At 37.9% G+C, this 22,144-nt stretch overlaps 1 protein-coding gene across 23 annotated transcripts in view; it reads left to right on the top strand.

The window, feature by feature from the left end:
* Positions 1–22,144, top strand: part of tle3b (TLE family member 3, transcriptional corepressor b) — a 40,205-nt gene that overhangs the window by 4,688 nt on the left and 13,373 nt on the right. For 5 of the 23 annotated variants that reach the window (XM_073905993.1, XM_068222123.2, XM_073905995.1 and 2 more), the window contains 4 exon segments: positions 8,222–8,284; positions 8,378–8,482; positions 18,000–18,204; positions 18,349–18,365. In XM_073905993.1, the coding sequence (XP_073762094.1) occupies positions 8,222–8,284; positions 8,378–8,482; positions 18,000–18,204; positions 18,349–18,365 (390 nt within the window). 23 annotated transcript variants of the gene reach the window in all.

The following is a 22,144-nucleotide window of genomic DNA, read 5'->3' as shown; positions in this document are numbered from 1 at the left end:
ACAGGTGATATTGGACTGTATAGGGCTTTTATGTAGTATTCTGCATCTGTCAAAAAAAAAAAAACTGTCATGCATGAAGGCTTGCAAAGATAGATTTGAAGTTGTCATAAATTACATTAATTTACCGTGGTCAAAGGCAAAGTGTGTTGTGCGATTAATAGAAATCGAATTGCAATCGCAAATTGAAATGTTGCAAAAACAGCAAAGTACAATTTCAGAGATATTTCAGCCATGTTAGTTTGCTGAGTGTTCTGTATTTTTATAATAATTATTTATATATATTGTTTTGTATAAGCCGCAATCTCCCTAACTTGAGTTCAACTTGTTTACAGAAAGGTACACGCACACTGCATTTTAGCAGTAAGAAGCTGCAATGAAGATTAAGCTAAAGCTGGACTACAAATTTATATCTCAAATCAAATCGCAATATCTGTCGCAATTCGATATTTCCCCCAAATCACACAGCCCTAGTGCACGTGTTTGAATCCGGCTTGTGCAAGTTTGAGTCCATTTCCTGAATCTTTTCCCTCTTCTGGGCTGCATCTATAAATAACCATAATAAAAAGCGATGTCTGCACGCAACAGACCTAAAAATAAACGGAAAAAGCAAGAGAAGGATGGAGGCAAGGACAGATGCCAGGCCATATAAAGGTCAATAGGTCAGTTGTGTCCAGCGGGAAGTGTTATTTAACCTCTTTTACTAATTGATGTTAATGGTTGGCATACCTACCCTAATTGTTGTCAGCCTTCATGTTGCTGTTGTGTGTGTTTTAATCAGTCGATTGGTTCTTATAACAAAGTAAGGTTGTGCAATTGGTGCACTTAAACAGATAGACCAGCTAGCACCTCCCTTTTTCTCTATTTCTCTTTTTCTCTATGTCATTAGCAGTGATATGATGTATAGTCATATGAGGAGGGCTCAGTTTGAAGAGGTCCTTTATGGTTCTCACCCTGAGGCCTCACAAGGTTAATGGTATCAGTGTGAGGGTGGTGAATTGGAACAGCATGCACGATCCATCAGCTACTCCGAATATATGTGTGTTGTGTGTGTGTGTGTGTCTGGGCCACATGTCTCTCTCTCACAGACACTGCATTTTCTGAAAGCTTCTGTCAGGCACTTATCTCCAGCTGTGAGAGAGACGGAGAGAAAATGAAAAGGGAGGGAAGAGTAGGTGCAGGGGCTTTGCGCAAACAGGTTAATCGACTGGCTTTTTTTTTTTTTTTTTTTTTTTGCAGAGCCTCTCTTTTGTTTATCAATAGAGCTCTGACTGAGTGGACTCAAACGCATGAATTATTCATGGGAGCATGGACTCCCTGCTCTCTCTGGAGTTAGTGATGACAGCAGTCTGATAACACATAGTCTGCCCTTCATGTAGTGCTTTTGACTGGAAAGGAAAGGGAGGAAAATGCATCTAGGTGCCAGATTTGTCATGTGCTTTCAGGATCCGCCGCATTCAGAATACTATTAATTTAGTGTTTTATGTAAACACCGTTGAGAGTTTGTAATGGTGCTAATCTTGTGGTACGTTAGTGCCTTGGGGCAGAAGGGGGGGAGGAGTGGCTGCGTTAGGGCAGGAAGTGGACGGCTGTGCTTGTCAATGTGGCCCTTTAATTACTGAGCCACAGAGGCCCCTGATCTGCTGTCCCTCTGTGTTTAACACAGTTCCCTCTGTCTTCATTTTCTTCCTCATTTTGTCCTGAAGTACTCGCCGCTGAATGAATGCAGAACTGTGTGTGTGTGTGTGTGTGTGATTATTGGTGGGGCTGTATTTGGTCAGTTCTTTGTGTGCACACACACACTAAGCCAGATTCATTAAGTGAAGCTCAGTCTGTGGCCTTGGAGGGTGAGAGAGAATGAGGAGGTGGGTTGAGACAGGCAGCGGGGAGGGAACTTGTTCAGATGAATAATTTATTCAGGATTCCAGGAATTGTTTGCCAAGGTGATGATGGTCGATTTGATTCTGAGCCAAAGCAAACTGACTCTGAGCACACTGCAGTCTCTCTTCAGAAGTGTTTGTGTACATGTGAGTGAGATGTCTAGTGGTGACAAAATTCACCCACATTATCATGGCAGGCTAGTAAACTAATCCTAAAATAATGGTGACTGGGTTCTATTCTTTTTTTGACAAATATATTTATTACATTTTGCGCAGATACAGTATTATATACATGAAAAAATAAGTAATGCACTGATCTACTTTTTCACAACTAAGAATCAGTGACCAAAAAAATAAATGTAAATGTAAAGAGAAATAAAACAAATAAATAAATAGCATAAAAACTAACAATAAAAGTAATAAATAAATAATGAAAAGCTTTATTTCTCTTCTGCTTCAAGATCAGTAGTGCCAAAATAATTCAAAAAAGGTTTCCATGTTTTGTAAAAAGATATAAGATAAAGACCCTCTTAATAAAAACCTTATCTTTAAACACAAATGTCTTATATCCGTCTGTCATATGAAGGTGGAGATGTTTGTTTCCACTTAAGTAGAATAAGCCAATAATGTGGTGAAAGTAACAGCGTTCTGTGTTGTTGAAGGCATATTTGGCCCAAAAGGAATTCCGAATAGGGCTGCTAGAGGGTTATGAGTGGCTGATATGTTAAAGATTTTTTCAAAAGGATCAAATATTTTAGACCACAACTCTTTCAATCTTGGACAAGACCAAAATGTGTGTGTGATTTTATTGGGTTATATTCTAATATTTTATTCTGATTCATTTGCAGTCAGTTTGAAACTTAATATTATTCATCATTAGCTCCTATATAGATAATTATACTGTGTTTTAAAAATACACATGCGTAATTCTGTCTGTAATTAAGCTCTGTAATTAAATTGTTGACCCTACACATGTAACTTAACTCTTAAATTAAATCCAGTCATTTTACTTTAACGTGTTTCACCAATAAAGCGATAAAAGCGGTTTGCACATTACCATAATACATTTGTATGTAGCTTTGAAAGTACATTCATTGCAAAATGGGTTAAGATTCCTAATGACGGTGAATTGACATGTTTTATTGGATTTACTGTGTCTGCATTATTATACTGTTACTGCATTACACTAATAAGCTAATTGCATTCAAGTGGTATTATTTTTAAAATCAATTGAAAAAGAACATCTTTGATTAAATTAAAAATGATGTGATTCGAACATTAATTTTGAGATTATTATTATCTTCACTTTTAAATGAATACATTATGTATTATTTGGTTTTACAGTAGCATAATCAAAAACACGCCTAGGCGAGATTTTTAGTCTGCTTGCAGTAGGGTTGTCACGATATTGGAATTTGGTACCAATCGATGCTGAAGTTTTAAAAATGTCCATTTCCCACTAACATTTGAGCGCTATTGAGCATGTTCTTATACAGCGCTGATTTGCCATTGTGTTCACGTGCTCAACAGAAATGACTGTGATTGGCTGTGAAGGTCAGATACGGGGACACTGGAGTGTTTCAGAGTCATGTCAGTAAGTTGGTTTGTCTATAGGCTGACATACAAGCGGTCCGCTGATGAATCGATGCTTTTAAATGCTACAGTGTCCCTGTATCTGTGGTTACACACAGTAAACAGCGGTGAGTTTGGTGACCTTTAAGACCAATTATTGTAATTTCTGTTGAGCATGTGAACACAATGGTAAATCAGCTGCACTTAAGATCACGCTCGAAGCAGAAAATGGACATTTTTAACATTTCAGTATCGATTACTACCAAATTCCAGCATTGTGCAACCCTAGCTTACAGCATTTGAACTTAAGAGTTAGGTATAGATACTCTAGTGTTTGTGTGTGTAAGTAAATTTCAGGTCACATCTGTCTCTAGCTCTGTTCACTGAACCAGGTGGTTGTGTCTGTGTCCTTTGTGTCCAGCCGATGAATGCACAGAGAGACACAAACATCACTAAACGGTTCCAACAGGATTTGTGCTGCATATGCAGGGAGGGCAAGACAGAGACACCCTGTACGGATGCCTGCTGCTCAATGCAGCCTTTCAGCCTGAGGGAAGCTGAGGGTTATAGGAGCCTGTGTCAGGCGGGACGAATGAACTCAAGTGTGTGAATGCCACTGAGTGCTATCGTGTATTTGTTAACATGTCTAATTTGAAAAGACAGCTTCTTCTGTCATCACAAGTCTCTATATATGTGGCTTTTTTATGTTTGAGTGAGCATGTAAATGTAAGTTCAACCGTACAAACTCACTACTTACTTTCTCTTCCTCTTGTCTGTAATTGTTCGAGTCACAGAGAGAGAAGTGCAGCGGTCTGTATGCGTGTTCATTTGTCAGTGAGTGGCTCTCCTTCAGTGTGCAGTTGTTTTGCAGCATATTTAATCCTCATCAGTGTCTCCCTGCACTCAGCTCGTACCCACAGCAACAGGTAAATGGCTTCTGGCGTGCCATTGACAGGGCTGCGTGTGAGAGCTCTTCACACGCTGCTTGACAGCACTGAGCACCTGGGATTGTGAAGCTGAGCAGAAAGCCTCTTTCTGCTGAAGGGCCTTGTTTTCACTCCCTGTGCCCTATTTTTTTTTCTTTTTCTATCAGCCTGTGTGGGAGCTGTTCTAGTAGCTTACGGCACACCTCTGGAACTCAACAATAACATGCTTCCTGTTCCCTTTTCATAGTGCAGAAGTTTAATTTGAGGTTAATGAATTTTGTAGATTAGCTTGTGTGAAGTCCTTACGATTTGTTTAATGGAGGTTATCAAGAGTGAATTTTACAGTGACGTCCAAGTAAACTAAATACATTAACAACTTTTTTTTTTTGCTTAAAGAAAAATATTTGTTTCTTGGAGATTTGTAGCAGTGTGACATTTTTGTGGTGGTTTCCTTCATTTTGTTTTCCTTTTCTGCGCATAATTGATTTCCATTATAGTGCTTTTACTGTACTGGCAATATAGTAATGATAATAGTAGAAGATAAAATTCAAGTCACAGTTAGTTACAAAGCAAAGAAATATAGAGTTTATAGTATGGATGTCCAGATCCGATCACATGATTGCAAATCGGGTCTGATCACGCGGTTTCAGACTCGATCAGAATTGGATGTTGCGTCCCGATCAACACGTCTATAGTTATGTGGTGGCACAGAGTTAGACCTCTGACTTGACTTCACACAGAAACAGCAATACGTACGGCATGACATCTGTTGCAGAGATGCTATTGGTTAAATGCCGGCAAAGTTGAACAGGGAAGCAGCTTGAAGCGGAAAGCATGAGTACGTCGGCATTATGAAGTTGATGATGACAGCATTGGCAGAGCAAACTGTGATGTATGTAAACTTGGGATTGCCTGCCGGGTATTTTAAGTTGAGATGCTATTAAGTCCAAGATTATTTATTACTTGATTGTTCAAGCTACCTCACAGAAGTGCTCTGTTTGCTAACAGTTGTTGAATGTTAAAATAGCAACAAAAGTTGTTGAATGTTAAAATAAGGTGAATAAAAAAAAATAAGGAATGTCCTTAATGTCCTTAATATTTCTTCGTTCTTCTTTATTCTTTTTTTATGTATTATAGAAGTATCGGATCAGGTTTTGGTATCAGTAGAAACTCGAAATCAAATGACTCTGACTCAAGGACAAAAAACCTGATTGGGACATCCCTAGTTTATATTAATTAGTATATATACTAATAGTAATTATATTCAAACTGTCTATACTAGATGTCGAACTGGACATTCTAGATTGACACATTTATATTTACTAAATAAAGAAGCACCACCTAAATGTAATTACTGCCATACTGCTCTTACTGTCAAACATATTTTTTGGGAATGTGGAAGTTTGAATACCATTAGACAAAATTGTTTTAAGGAGATTACTTTGTACATTTTTAAAAAGGTACAACCAGGAAGAATCTTAAATTATTTATCAAAAATTGAGCTGAAAAATCATATTTAACTTTGAATATGTTTTTGTGTGAATTTATTTATATATATATATATATATATATATATATATATATATATATATATATATATATATATATATATATATATATATATATATATATATATATATGGATGGATGGATGGATGGATGGATGGATGGATGGATAGATATAGATAGATATATATATATATATATATATATATATATATATATATATATATATATATATATATATATATATATATATATATAGATAGATAGATAGATAGATAGATAGATAGATAGATAGATAAAGTAACTAGGTTTTTATCATAATGCGAATTTGTTTTATCATGTAATATTTTATGTATATCCATTTTGCCACAAAATAGCTTTAAGTTGCTGATGTGGCAAATCTGGCAATAAATAAATGATAAATTAATAGTAATTATATAGGTATTTATAATTTAAATAAATAAATACTAAAAACATATTTGTATGATCATTAAGCATGAGATTCACCTTTAGTTCTTCGCATCTTTCAGGTATACATACAACAGTCTGCATTGCTTGATTCAAACCTGGAACCTCTTTGCTGAAGTATTTGCTCCAGTATTTCGATGCTGCTGCACAAAGTGTGTTGTGTACCAACATGTCACGTATGCCGTTTATCAGTGGAAATGTCATTACTGATAATTGCTATGGAATATCTTCTCTTTTGGCCTGTCGTCAGTGGTTTTTGGCTCAAGCAGAAGGGTAGCGTTTCCCAATCTTAACACACAAACACACTTCACCCCACCCCATCCATGAAAGAGAAGCCGTTACACCCCTCCCCCGTCTGCCCCCTTTCATCCTGCATTAATTTGCAGAGTTGATCTGATCGACAGGCCGAAAATTCAATTTAATGACCTGCCCCTGTGCGCGTAATATGATTTTACTGCCTGTTATGGTCAAGCAGAGCTCCAATTTACATAATGATCTAAGGGAGAGATAGGGGCGGGCTGGTTGCTGTGGCAACCTCCAAGTGGCATACAGGAATGGAAGCCAAGAGGAGGGGGTGAACTGATGGAGTGAGCAAGAGGAGAAAGAGCCTCAGCGTATGGTTTGTGTATGAGGGCAGGCAGCGTATTTGATGTCCCAATATTTCTCTTTTTGGTTCGATGCCAATCGATTATTGTTGTTCTATGCATTTGTTCTGTAAAGGAGTGCGTGTTTGTGTAGCAAAGCCGAGCTGAAAAAGCATTAATAGCTCAATGACTCTGAAGGGGTGTGGAGAGGGCTTAGATCCTTTGTTCACGTCCCTAGAGACAGTTCATCACAGGTCAGAACACATCCACTCTCACCCGCTCTAAAGAGAGAGCGAATCCATCAGAGTGCCAGGGTCAGCACCCTCCCACAGGCATGGAGGTCACGCTGCCAAAAAATGAACGGAATGTGGCTTGCAGTGAAAGAAAGAGAAATTTCTCTCCTCCCTCACCTGCTGGGCCATCTGCTCCAACCTATAATCAATTTGTTCACCGCCCCATACTTCCTCCCCCCCCCCCCCCCTCCCTTGCGCGCTCTTTTGCCTTCTCTCCTTTTCATCCTGAAGTACTTGCATGGCTCATGATGAAATATAGCTCTTGGGGGCTTCAGGTAGCCGTGAGTAATGCAGGGGAACCAGAGCATGTTGGCTGATTACCCTGTCCGTCTCTCAATATCAATAAAAGTCATTTTGAATATTGCTGTAGGGCTCTGGTTCCTCGCCTCCTGCGCTCCTGGAATGGGAGCATGGGGAAAAATGGTAATTGCTCAGTATTGCCATCGTTAATCTCCCAGCACCAAATCAGCATTAGCATATTTCAGCATCTTAATGAAATAATCTGTCTGGGTAATGAGGGGGTGGGGGGGTTGGTTGAGGCCAGATGACCCCCCTTTCCTTTATCCCTCCTTCGCTCGCTCTCCATCTCTTGGCCAGATGGGCACCGCAGGCCTTCTGCCCACTTTGGCCTGGCAGAGCTGTGAATTTGGCCAGATCTGTTTCAGTAGCAGTGTGCTAGAGCGCCGTTTGGCTTCGTGAACAGCACACACACCATATCAACGCTCGAAGAGCCTCATGTTTATGCTGCACCAACTCATGGCAACATCAGCATAGGCAGACGTTTCTGAAGTTTTTACTTCATTAATCAGGAGTACTGGAGGTATCCCATCATGCCTCATTTAGATCTGCGGAGGCTTGATTAGAGTATTCACCAACGTGAAAGTAACGTGAGGGCATCAGAGCGCACGCTGCCGAGATTTAAGTACATTTGAGTGATTGGAAAAGAGCTGACAATTTAATAACCGCAGTGTTTGTGTGTCTGTTTTTCTTTTTCAGACTGAGATTGCCAAACGGCTAAATGCAATTCTTGCTCAAATCATGCCTTTTTTGTCACAAGAGGTAAATATTATCCACTTCCCATCTCTCTGCCATCATATCGTTTAGCCCTTGCAAGTTTTCAGTGTATTGATCTGTCTTTCCTCTTTCCTCCAGCACCAACAGCAGGTCGCACAGGCTGTTGAACGTGCTAAGCAAGTGACAATGACCGAGTTGAATGCCATCATCGGGGTACGTGGACTTCCCAATCTGCCTCTCACCGTGTGTATACCCCTCTTTCTTATTTATTTGACCTGGGCCAGGGACAAACCTGCACACATGAAGTCTAGTGTACTAATGCATTCATTCCTGGCTCCTAAATCACAATCGGATCTGTAATCCTCATAATGAAGCCAAACTAAAGTAGCCTTCCCCCACATGTGGGGTTTGAGTCAAAGGTGACACTTCAGTCATAATCCTCCACTGTAAAACCTTCAATCCAACACATATCACCTCAGCAGCTTTTAAACGGTTCAAGGGCAAATCCGTGATTGCTAGAGCCGTTTATAAACGTATTCTGGTTGGAGATCAGGATTGTTAGTGTGTCTTAGTCCCAACAGTCTCCTGCTGCAGATTTGCCCCTGCCCTTCATGGTCTAATTTTTGCTTTGTTTTAAGTTGTAATGTGATGTTTGCATCAGTGTGTTTGCTTTATGCCATTGTTTTTGTCTTGTCAGTACCACACACTCATTTGAGTTTATTTGTGTGTGTGTGGCTGCTCTCACTGTGCGTCTGATTGAGAGGCATGTAGAGAGACTTGTTTGGGCTTGTGTAGTTAAGGTCTTGTTTTGATCACACAAAGACAACCCTGACAGAATTAGACTTCTCCCTGTGATTAGCCATGTTAAATACTTTAAAGAGCTTGTCTTAAGGAGCATTGAGAAGCTTCCTACTCACTTGGGGAACACAAACATTGCAAGAATCACCTCCCTTCTAGAAGATTTCTGGAAAATTTAAGACCTATTTAAGGTCTATATGTTGTATGATATAACTGATTATATTCCAGAATGTGCTTTTAAAAACTAAATTATATCAGTAACTTAAAACCAAAGTTTTGTGTCTTGAGTCTTGTTTATTCCTGGTGTTAAGATGTGTTTTAAATTGGATTACAAGTAGAGGAGGGAGATAAGGTCCTATTCTAATACCTGATGTTTTTAATTGGCAACTTTTTTTTCAATTTTTAACCAATTTACAGACGATTTCTGTTTTTTTGATGGGAGGATTTATGAGTAAGTAGTAAGTACATGTATGGACTTGTTTCCGATCTTTTAATTCTAATATAAAAAAAATAAGCTTAAGCAAATTTAAACCATTATGCAAAACTAGACAATGGAAAATAATGGTGAGACAAGCAGTTTTGTTTTTGCACTGATTGCTAAAGAGATTGCACCAAACGCTGTGGGCTTTATGTCACAATAGCTGTTTCCATCCAAAGATGTGTATTCGGTTTATGCAGGAAACTGGAACATCATTTGTAACTGAATCACTGTTTCCATTTGAGTTATAGAGAACAGAATCATCACTTCCTGATAAACTGGCGATACATTACAAAATGAAAAATTGAAATGGCTGCTTAGGAGAAACTACTGTGGGCCTTTTTTCCTATATAGTAAATCACTATTAACACAATGAGTGCAGAATGATGGCATTTGGAGATGCGAGACTCTCTTTGAGACAGTTTTAGAAAGTAATAACACCAATCAACTTTGACAGGCTTTGTTTTTAGGGAGTTTAGAATGACTAAGAAATTTTTGTTTTTTCAGTATTGCTTTCAGGGGCGACATGATGGCTCAGTGGTTAGCACGGTCACCTCACAGCAAGAAAGTCACTGGTTCAAGTCCCAGCTTGACCAGGTGGCATTTCTGTGTGGAGTTTGCATGTTCCCCCCATGTTAGCGTGGGTTTTCTTTCGGGTGCTTCAATTTCCCCCACAGTCTAAAGACATGTGGTATGTGAGTGAGTGAGTGTGTATGGATGTTTACCAGTACTGGGTTGCAGCTGGAAGGGCATCTGAATGTAAAACATATGCTAAATAAGTTGGTCATTCCACTGGCAACCCCTGATGAGTAAAGAGACTAAGCTGAAGGAAAATGAATGAATGAATGTTGATGTCTTACCGCACCCATTTCTGTTATCACATGATGTATTTAAACCTTTTTAATGCACATATTGCATTTTTTTTATTCAGTAAAGGTTTCATCATAGTTTATGCACTTTTTTTTATTGAATAGAAAGTTTATTCTACACATTTGTGTGCATTTTCAAAATTTATGCGCATCTTGGTGTTCCCATTGGGCATATTTTTATGCAATATTCCAAAATGTTAATAATAATAATAGGTGGATAGAAGCATAGCAACTGATAAGAGAACGCTTTTTAAGCTACAAATTCAAATTATGAATTTTTATCAATACCTGCTAAAGAATTTCAACAACACATCATGTAGTCTTTGAGAATTAGGTCAGTAGGCCAAGAGTAAGTGGTCTTTTGTTTCTGGTTGAATGCATTCAACAGTGTCAGCCTCTGCAGTATTATAGCAGTCTGGTTAAAATTGTTGTCAACTTTTTCTGGAAGTGGTCAAAAGTTAACAAGACACTTATGACACCTAAATTTAACATGGCCAACTTGTCATGTGATAAATCAAAAATAAATAGTTAATCAAGCTATGGCAGATGTTAATTTCAGTATACATCATAAATTCAACATTTGAAGGATTAAACCCAGGCTTCTCCTCTCCTTCAGATCAAGCCCACAATGTCAAGCCCAATTGTTTTCATTAAAAACAACTGTACGTGTATGGAAAATTTCAACATCATAGTTTCATTGTGTCTAGAATTGTATCTGTGGTCTTTTCCACTATTTTCATCAAGAGATGGATAATCATTTTTGTTCTTGGGACCGATAGACCTTAAAGAATACTTTTGTTTGAGTCCTGCTAAAACCAAAACTACTAATAGTACTTGTTGTGTCTCCTGCGGTGAGTGTGGCTACCCCGCTTGGATTAGCTAGGGCTAGGCTATAGTGGGTAGGAGGTCCAGAGCTGGGTCAGGACAGCCAGATATTGGAATTCAATTAAAGCAAATGAGCCAAGACTCTGACCCCTGTTTTCAAGGTAATTGCTTCCTCAAATCGGCCTGAATGCAACTGTCGACGGGGCTCCATCATTTAACAGCTCGCCATTCAGCAGAGCAGCTTGGCAAGAGGTGGGGGGAGGCATGAGGGCAGTGCTTGTTGCTTCTGCTCACAGACACACACACACTTAGCAGTCACATGGCCATCGTGATGGTGGATAAATAGATGTAGTCAGACAGACACTTGCCGCACTGTAGCAGGAATTAACACACACTCTCTCACACATCCTCAGTGGCTTGCATAAAAAAAAAAAACGTAGACAAAAAAAAACAAGCTTTTATTTGTTGGCTTGTGAGATGGCAGGAGATCAATCTGTGTGCACTGGTGGAAAGGGGGAGGGAGGGGGGTCATTAAAGATTCACTGTTAATCAGGAGCCAGCAGCGTTTGGCACAGAGAGAGCGAGAGAGGAGGAAGATTGTGAAAGGAGAGAGAGAGAGAGAGAGAGAGAAGCATTGTGAGAGGGAATGATCCGCAGGGAGGGGCCGAGGCAAATAAGTGGGTTAGCAAGAGTAGAGAGACGCCCATGAAAGCTTTAGTCTGCGGTACCACTGACCTGTTAAAGTGGCAGTGCTGTACATGTCTGTGGCTTTGCTAACAAGTAGCTGACATTGAGTTCTTATGGTAATGAGGCTGGAGCTGTACCAACAAAAATGCAACCGTGTAAATGACACATTCACTTGCGTTAGTGCTGCACGATTGGTCAAAATAAAATTAATCACTTATAAAATTGCAAATCTGTGATTTAAAATGAAATGAGTAAAGGTTATAGAGTGTAGCTTGCCACTGTTCTGTTTGGTCAGCGTTTCCTGTGTAATAATCTGCGCTATAGTATACTATTTCTTGTTGTTTAAGCTTAATTTCCCCAAGAAATCAAAACTAACCATATGATTTTGTTAGCTCACATTGCTAGTTTTGTGGCGAACAATTCATCTGTGCATGCCATTAAGAAAAATTGTGTTTGTCCTTCTAATCTTTAATTGAAATCTGAAATGCACTTCCTGTTTTGTTCATTTTTTCAGCTAATTTGTCAGATTACGTATATCTTAGCAAATGGGCGTAACATATTTAACCACACTGCTCCACCTGTCAGTTTTGACAACAAACAGTAATGGTGAGCAGGAAGAGTCCGTTACATTACTTTTTGCGCTGAGAGGTGCCTTTTTTGAATGGCTCGCAGTTGAAAAGTCAACTCTGAGCTGAAAAGCGCGCTACATCAGTTGCGTCTTTTCGTTCTCCAATCAAATGAAAGCATAATGTTTGTGTTGTCAAGACAACTACAGAAACTTTTGTAGAGGAGAGACTAGTGGTTAGGGTTTTGAGTTATCTGAAGCTGTATGACTTTACAAATCTTGAATATCACAATATTATTAAATATTAAAATTGACCTATATCAACAGCAACACTCGCACACTATTGTGTTGCTGATTCAGTTTTTGCCTAATGACATAAATTTTTGTAACGTATAGGCACGTTCAGTATGATCAACCCCTAAGTTGGTATTTTTATTGTTTATTTATGTTTTGGGGGTTTGAACACTCAAACTTTAGAAAACTAGTTTCAAATTGTGGGTTATGGAAAACTATACTATACTAAAAATTGGTTTGGTGACGTTGGTGACAGCATGTACTCTGCAGGCATGCAAGGGTATTCAGCAAACAAAACATCAACAGGACATATGTGTGAAAGTGTGTAGTGTTTGCACAAAGGGTTGATGTAATCAACCACTGACCTGTCTTGCATGAGACAGCATTTTTAGTTATTTTTGTGGGTTCATATGGATGGGGATTGTATGGACAATGTTGTTTACTCAGAACACTAAAAATACAAAAGTAAAAAAAAGAAGATTTTTAAAAATATATACTGTATATAAACACATCCTAAATAGAATTTACTAGGGATTCTCCGATCGACTGGCCAGAAATCGGTATCGGTCGAAAATCACTTTTAATGACTTGATCGGTACTTGCGGATCTGGCCAATCTCATAAACTGGTCACAAGTGTTTGTGTTAGTTGGAGATGAGCAGTGTTTTGAGAATAATTGAATGATCTTGCATGTATTTAGGCCTTTTTACATGAGAACTGATAATTGTGTGTATTTGACAATAATGCAAGTTCACTAAAATACTACATAAATTATAACTTTAAAATGCTATTTTTAACATGAATATTTAACAATATAACTTCTTTTAATTTACTTATTGCAATAAACAGTTGTTCATAGTAGAGCTACACGATATTGGAAAGATCTGATATTGCGATATTGAATTTTTCTGTGATAAATATTGCCATATGAATAAAGTTTGAATAGCTCTATTTGACGGTTTTCTGGGGAGTCTAACAGTATTTAAGTACAGAAATCGAATAATCACAGTGCAACAAAATGGTTTTTTTCCATTTCTTGTCCAAATATCAAAATAAATAAATAAATAGATAAATTCCATTATAGACCATGTAAAAATGTTTAGTTTTCAATCAGAAGAGTGATAAGAAGTGAAGTAAAAATTGTTGTTATTATTATTTATTTATTTATTTTTTTGCTTGTTTTAAGGAAGTTATCTACCAGTGTGGTTCGTAAAATAATAATCTTGGTTTCACTTTGTAATGTTGATATTTGAGCTTATAACAATATAAAAATTGAAAGTAAGAAATGTTTTTTGCTTAAATCATATAAACTCTATATAAATAAAGTGATTAAATACAACTCTGTGGCTACTGGTCAACTGTAATTCTGACTGGACATTGCATATCTTTGCGATGTGACTTTTGCGGACGCATGCATTACAATATCAATGCTGACACAATATATAGTGCAGCTCTAGTTTATTGTCCAAGGAATCGATACTCTCTATACGCTGCAAAAATTCTGATCTGAGCATTCCTAGAATTTACCCTAAATATGTACATTCAACTATGCATGTATCATTGTTTTTATTTGATAGTCATATTGCATTTGCATACTTCAGCCACACCAAAGCTGCAGCATGTTAAAGTGCAGTTAAATTCTCAGAGAAATCATGTCAGTAATTGACAATCACTTTTTCCTCCTTCAGTCTCTTAACACTAGTATACATGCAGACAAAGAATATCAGAGATAAATTCTCAAGACACAAAGAAAGAACTGATTATTAGCAGCTTTATGCCTTGTTTACATCCGGTATTAACCGCTGTCTCAGGTGATTTGATGGCTATTGAAAATTTCATTTTTCATTTGTATGTAAATGAAATCTTGTCTCACCACTTGAGACGGGTGTTAAGGCAGGTGTGATGATAAAGCTATAAATTGTGTAAATTGTTTTCAGGTAGAAGTTAATATGAATGTTAATGTTCTCATTTCATGTAAAACATTAGCGGCAGAGGTTTGCTCCTGGTTTTGCCCTTTGTTTTGATACAGAACACCAGATTCGCTTTGCATACTGTTTCTGTTCATTTGCATTTCAGATTTCACACTAGCAGCATAAATGGCTTCAGCCTGACTCAAAACGTGGCTTGTAACAAAGAAGGCGAATGTTCGGCCAGTTATTTTTGTCACAATTAAACTATTAGCAGGAGACTAATGGGGATCAGGGTGTCTATCTAGGAAGGTTAAGGATTTTTAACACTGTGGTTAGGTTACAGACACGGTCATTTAAATACAAAAGCACCCTTCATAGTGTTGGTCAGCATATGTGGCTGGGTGGATTTGTGAAGTTGTGATGTGTTATTCATGCAAGTGTTTCTTTTCTCTCATCAGCAGCAGGCTCATGCTGTCTACCCTGCTCTGATGGTCAGTGTTATAGAGCCGTTGTGTGTGTATATGTGTGTTACATTTGGGTTTTTTGAAGTGAAGCATATACTCCCACGTTCTTAGACCCTAACGCTTCTCAGTGTGTTTGTTCTGCATTGTGCTGCTTTTTAGTCGTTGAAGTCAAAGCAGTGGCTGTTTACCTGGAGGAAAGACACATACTGGTTCATAAATGTATTATGCGTTTATTTGCGCTGCATGATTCTGGCTAAAATAAGAATCATGATGTTTTTTATTTATTTTTTTTGCTTATCAAGATCATGATTTTCTCACGATTGTGCAGATGTAAAATAAAGGTTAATTTGAGTAGGCTATTATTAATGTTAATTCTCGTACGTGTTAAAACAACGACAATAATAATATTAGGCCTATGTGTAGGTTTACTGTTGGTTAAAGTGCTACATTTTGAAAGAACTTTGAATGGTGGACTTGAGAAGAATTTAAATTTGTCCAGGTCATTAATACACAGTAAAGTGGCCACATCAGATAACAAATATTCATATATATCTGAAGTTGAATGATTATGTTTGAGACATATCCTTGCCATTTGTCATTTAAAAACATTTTTTTGACCTTTTCTTTTACTGGTAAAATAAAATATTTGTCATTATAAGATTCCCTCTTGCATTATATAGGCTAGAGTAGTTATACAGACCCAGTAAACATTTATTTTTACACTGTGTTCAATATGAAAGAAAACAAACATATGAAATGCCTTTCGTAATCATAGCTTTTAAATGTGATATGATCATTTTAAATGATGTGTGAGCTTTCGGTTTCACTTTCACTGTTGAGTGCGGCTCATGCCATGGGAAAAAAAAAAGCATACATGAAAATTAAACCTCCCGTGCGGCATGCAAATGATCACTCAGTACATTAAACTGAACGCTATTTACAACTTTATTACCCGTAATTCGCAGTCTATGCAGGTTCTGTTCACTTAAGTAGATATTATTTGTCGGCATGCGTCGTCCTTTGGTAGTAAACAAACAGTGCGTCAACTCAAAGGTGAATTCGTGGCTGCAAATACATCATTACATTAAGACAGAAATGACTTTTTTGGGTAAATTATACCTTATAAATGTTGATGTTGCTGAGCAATGAATATAAAATGGAACTTGTGCGACTGCCTTTAAGCTTCTCCCAAACTTGAAAGTAGAGATGCTGTATAAAGATCATGCGGGGGGTTGAGACGGGATAAAGATTTTTTTCCAATTAATCGTGCAGCTCTAGTGTTTATGAAACCTTTATATTGAGAACCTACATGGTGCCTGAAACATCATCTAAACATAATGCATATTTTGTTTGCTTTGAATAAAAATAGGTGCTGCATTTAGCATTTACTACTTTTTATAAATTTCTGCAGTTAAAGTGTTAAATTATTGCAAGTTACCCATTCACAGCTTTTATATTCTTGTAAACTACTGACTCATGTTCATGCCTTCAACAGAAAATGAAAAAATGTATTTTTCTCGTCGTCCACATGTCCGAGTTTCTGTTGAACAAACAAGATATACTGCAGAATGTTGGGGGAAAGACAACCATTAATTCCCATACTAAGGATGTCAATGGCTGCTCTTTCACCCAACATTCTTTAGAACATCTTTTGTGTTCAGTCGAAGAAAGAAACTCTTAAAAGTTTAGAACCACTTAAGTGTGAGTAAATGAACAGTACATTTTAATTCATGGGTGGGAACCATCCATTTAAAGTCTGGTGTTCAGTGAATATTGCAATCTTTTGAATTTATTACAATTTAACTGACAACTGTTTTCATATTTTCAAGTATTTTTCTCGCATTTTGAATTATAATTTTTGTCTGCCCTTAAATGTCAGTCTATTTAAGCATTGTAATAGACCAGATAAATATGATTTACTGTTATTACTTTACTGATATGGGCTGGAACTGAGCTTTCATCAGTTATTAGTAATTTGGGTGTGTCTGTCCACTATCGATGTGGGAAGGTCATTTGCATTGAATGATATGCATCAAGGAACTGTTAATCCAGCACAATTGTCTTGGTAATAAATTATGTAATCATTACATTGGGTCTAATAAGTAAAACGAATTAAGGTTAAGATCATTCCAACAATCGACTATTTTATGGAAATAACACAAAAATATATTTGCTTTATATTTTGTTACATCACATTTTCCCCGGTTGTGAGCAGCCACTGCTTTTGCACCACATGTTATGACTGCCAAGTTAACACAAACCGAGAATGGCATATTTTATTGGCTGTTATTAAGGTGTGGCGGCGCAGCTTTGAAAGTAACCATGAACCTCTGTGTAAGCTCTCTTAGGTATATTATGGGCTGTGAGGTGACTGCAGTGATGCTGTTCTTTTGATGTTTGCCTACATTCACTAAACTTACTTGACTATCTGAGTGTGTATGTGGATGAATGTATGAGTGTACACATTTAACTCTGTGAACAAACATCAGAAAATCATGCACCCTTGCTTCTCGATTGTGTAAGATGAGTGTGTATAAATCAAGCCTGCTTGAAATTTGTAATTAGTACAGCGTTTGTGCATTTCCTGATTTGTTGTGAAAAGATGCATGCTAAGTAGTGTGGTTTCCAATAGCAGTGCATATTTGTAGAGGTCAGAATCAGAGCGAGCTGTTCCCGCCGAGCTCAAGGAGATCATGTCCTTGTGAAGAGTGTCCTGCTTTTGATCCAGTCACTAATTGAGGTGTTTGGGTGCCAATGTTCCTCTTTGTGCATCCTGTGAGAGAGGGGCTTAACCAGTCACCTTTATTTGGTGCTTGCTGTCCACGTGCCCTTTCACTCCGACCCACTTGATGTAAATGTGTGTGTTGACAGCAGCAGCAGCTCCAGGCTCAGCATCTTTCTCATGCTGCCCATGGACCACCAGTCCAGCTGCCCCCTCACCCCTCGGGGCTGCAGCCCCCAGGCATCCCTCCAGTCACAGGCTCAGGGTCAGGTCTGCTGGCACTGGGAGCTCTGGGCAGCCAGGCACACCTGCCAGTCAAAGATGAGAAGAACCACCATGACCTGGAGCACAGAGGTAACACAAACACATATGCATACATTGTCCAGAACACAAAAACTAATGAAGCTGAGCGCTCATGCTATGGTAAGAAAATCCAAAAATGCTGACTTGATGTTTTTTCTTTTTCTGTTTCTTTATCAACTTGTCACTTGGATAAAGAGCGGGAGTCTAGCACGGTGAGTTCTATGTTTTTAATTTGTTTGGGTTGTCTATTTGTGGAAATGCTACAGTTTTTGCCTTTTATTTATAATAAAATTCTGTTAAGTGCAGAATTTGTGTATTAACACCCATACAAGTTTTATATCTGTGCGTTTCAAAGTATTCTGTTTTTTTTTTTAATATAAATATGAAGAACAGCTATGCTAATGCTCTGCTTTTAAAGTATTGGTACTACAGTGATGGTCAGTGTTGTGTACAGTGGTGGATCAGCATGAGTCATTTGCACTTATAGTCCTATCAGTTATTACACTTTGTACCAGACCAACGATTACACTTTCAGTGCTTCAGACATTTTTCTGCTACTCTAATCATACGGGGGTATTTCAGAAATCGACAGTCACATTCTGGAAGTAAAAACTGTACATGGGGAAATTGACCTAAAATGTATTTATTTATTTATTTATTTATTTTTCTCATCTGATCACATTAATTAATTATTATTGTTATTGTTGTTGTTGTTATTATATTTTTATTTTTTATTTATTGTTTTATTTATTCATTATTATTATTAGTATTTTATTTATTTTATTTCTGTATTTTATTTTTATTTTATTTATTATCCCTTTTTAATTTAAATTTTTTTCAATAATTTTTTAATTGTTGTTGTTGTTGTGATTATTGAATTTAGTTTTATTATATATGCAAATTCTGCAATCTGAATATCGTACCAGCAGCTTTAAATTATTTGTTTTATAGATGCCATTTTATTTGCTACGGATAATTATAATTCTTTCCATTTAAAAAAAAAAAAAGCCATTAAGTTTACAGTCTTATAACTTTATAACTCTTATAACAGTTTTTTTGCTTCAAATAATATTATTAATAATAATAATATTAATAATACATTTTATTTGTGATGCGCTTTTCTTAGACTCAATGCGCTACAATAAAAAAAATAACAATTGCAGAAACAGCACAACAATTAAAATTACATCGCAAAAATAAAAATGAACCATAAGATAGAACAAGTAAATGAACAAAAACAATCATTCTTGGTTAAAAGCCATGCTAAAAAGGGGAGTCTTAAGAAGTTTAATTAAGTCAAAGTTTGCGATAAGGTTCCTAGCAGAATCATTTTAAAAGAATAATTAAAACTATTGCAATCTTTAAGGACCAGTGCTGCTAAAACAGTAGGGCTGTAATGCACTTTGTTTCTGTTGGTGAATTGCAATAATAAATGTGGAAAAATCTGACATTGCAATATGTAATTTAGCTGCGATTTTATATTGCGATTATAAATATAATTTTGGCCGATGACTTGAATAGGTCTATTTAAAAAGCAAAGATAAAATTGAAATAAGTAGTCAGATATTTAGGTACAGTAATACGATACGATACTGTCATGATGTTTTGACCTCGATAATGATAGATCACGATATCAGCGATAGATCACTAGAAACCCATCCGCAATACATCATTATATTTGTAAATGAATAGGGAAAATTTCATCGAAGTTATAAGATGCATTTCTTTTATTCTTAGCACAAATATTTCTTAGAGGGTGGCACGGTGACGCAGTGGGTAGCGCTGTTGCCTTACACCAAGAAGTTTTGCTGATTTGAGCCCCTGCTGGGTCAGTTGGCATTTTTATGTTTAGTTTGCATGTTCTCTTCATGTTAGCGTGGGTTTCCTCCTCATGCTCCGGTTTCCCCAATAAGCTAAATTGTCCATAGTGTATGCATTTATGTGCTAGCCCTACTTCAATTTCAAACAACACTATCCTACTGTCGTATCTACAGATGTGGCAACCAGTAAGTGTGAGAATTCTGTCCAATGTGTAGTAAAACACCCGCACCATGCATAATTAAAATGCTTTCATTTAATGTCAGTATACACTGTTCAGATGACTCCTCACAAAGATGCTATTAAATATTGAATATGTATACTATAAATGCACATTTCAAAGCTGGAAATCTTGTCATTTTTATAGAGTAGTACAAAAAAATGTTCCTCTAAGCCATATGGTTAGAAATAACATGAGGATCATGAGTAAATCATGGCTGAATTTCTTTTCTGCTGAACTACTCCTTTAAGTCCTGACGTTTGAAGAAGAGGGAAGTCGGTGGCGCGTTAACAGCATGAGGAGAGCAGAGCAGGCAGCATTAGGGCACACTAAGCCTTAAAAAAATAATAAAAAGAGAAGGGAGCCTGCTGTATAATCCTGCTTTTAATCCAGGTAAAAAATGCGCAAAAGCACAGGCCGGGGATTAGCAGCGCTATAATTTCATCACAATTAAAAAAGACTTTGACTCTCCATCTTAAAGGATTTGTCCTCACTCATTCTTCATGTCTGCAGCTCCTGGCTCATTCAGCCGTATCTCATTGCCGCCTCCTCCATTTCTCCTTGTGCCTCTTCTGCTCTCGTGCACTCCTTCCTTTGATTCTGTCCATATCTCTTGTCATGTTTATTTGCGGTTTTCTTATAATCAAGTTCACCCAAATGCTGGATTGCCCCATTTCGCCTTTTAGACTGGATATGCAAAAAGATTTGTCTTGGCAATAGAGGTGTGTGTGCGTTCAATGTGTGTGAGGGAAAGGGAGCAGTCATGCCTGCAGAAATCAGACTCTGCTGCTGATTAGCGCTTAGTGCAGCAGTGGCCGTCCTGCTCTCTGCCCGCCAGGACTTCCTGTTGTCACGGGTCATCTGATAGCGCTGCTCTGACTTTGCTTATTGAGTCACGTTAAGCCTGTCTTAAAAGGTCAGCCTATTAAACCCGCAGCTGAGACACACACATGCACGCTCAGTTGCACTGTCAGGCTGTGAGAGCAGTCTAGCTCTATTTATTACTTTTGGATTAGCAGAAGAAGGGGGTGGGGAGAGAAATGCACTGCTTAGTGCTGACAAAAGCAACACTGAGATTGTTGTAGAGTGTTTGTGAGTGGGCTTTAAGCTGCCGGGATTCCTTTGTGTCGCCTCCAGGAGAGCATGGAGTTCCTTCTGCCTGGAGATCACTTCCGTTGGCCTGGCCACATCCTCCTTTTCAACTGTCTCCCCTTTCTTTCTCTCTCTCTCTCTCTCTCTCTCTCTCTCTCTCTCTCTCTCTCTCTCTCTCTCTCTCTCTCTCTCTCTCTCTCTCTCTCTCTCTCTCTCTCTCTCTCTCTCTCTCTCTCTCTCTCTCTCTCTCTCTCTCTCTCTCTCTCTCTCTCTCTCTCTCTCTCCCTCCCTCCCTCTCTGCATGAATAGAAGTTTTTCAGTCAGGCAGAGAGTGTGGGCTTGGCACTGAGATCATGCCCTGGCAGTGCCACACTCTCTGGCCCAGTGACTGTGTCCGTCTGCCCAGCCATGCTCACAGAGGGAGCGCCACTCAGCCGCTGCCATTCTCAAGGCGTTCTGGACGATGTGGCTCCAGCTGGTCTTCCTTTCCTGTCCTTTCTGCTTTTACATTGTCCGACGCTACACACAGTTTCTCGGTGTGTGTTTTGAAAACTTAAGTGCAATAAAGTGATTTTTGATTATGACTTAATAAAATAAATAATCTAATAACAATTTGGTATTGATAGGTAATTAAAAGAAAGAATAAACTTCTGCTCATGTGACTCGTGGCGCAGGCTTTTATAAACTTTTAAGGTTGGTAAACGTTGTAAAATAATTGGTGAGACATACACCTCTCACTGAATGTTTTTTTGTTATTTTTTTTTAGCAACGACAAAAAAAAAAAACTCCACTATTGTGGAAGACTCTTCCTATTTCTTACATGGTCCCTTACGTCTAGTAGACGGTATAAAGTTCCTTTAG

The sequence above is a fragment of the Danio rerio genome, chromosome 7, assembly GCF_049306965.1.
Source record: "Danio rerio strain Tuebingen ecotype United States chromosome 7, GRCz12tu, whole genome shotgun sequence".
Taxonomy (NCBI): domain Eukaryota; kingdom Metazoa; phylum Chordata; class Actinopteri; order Cypriniformes; family Danionidae; genus Danio; species Danio rerio.
This window is presented reverse-complemented; position numbering and strand designations above follow the sequence as displayed.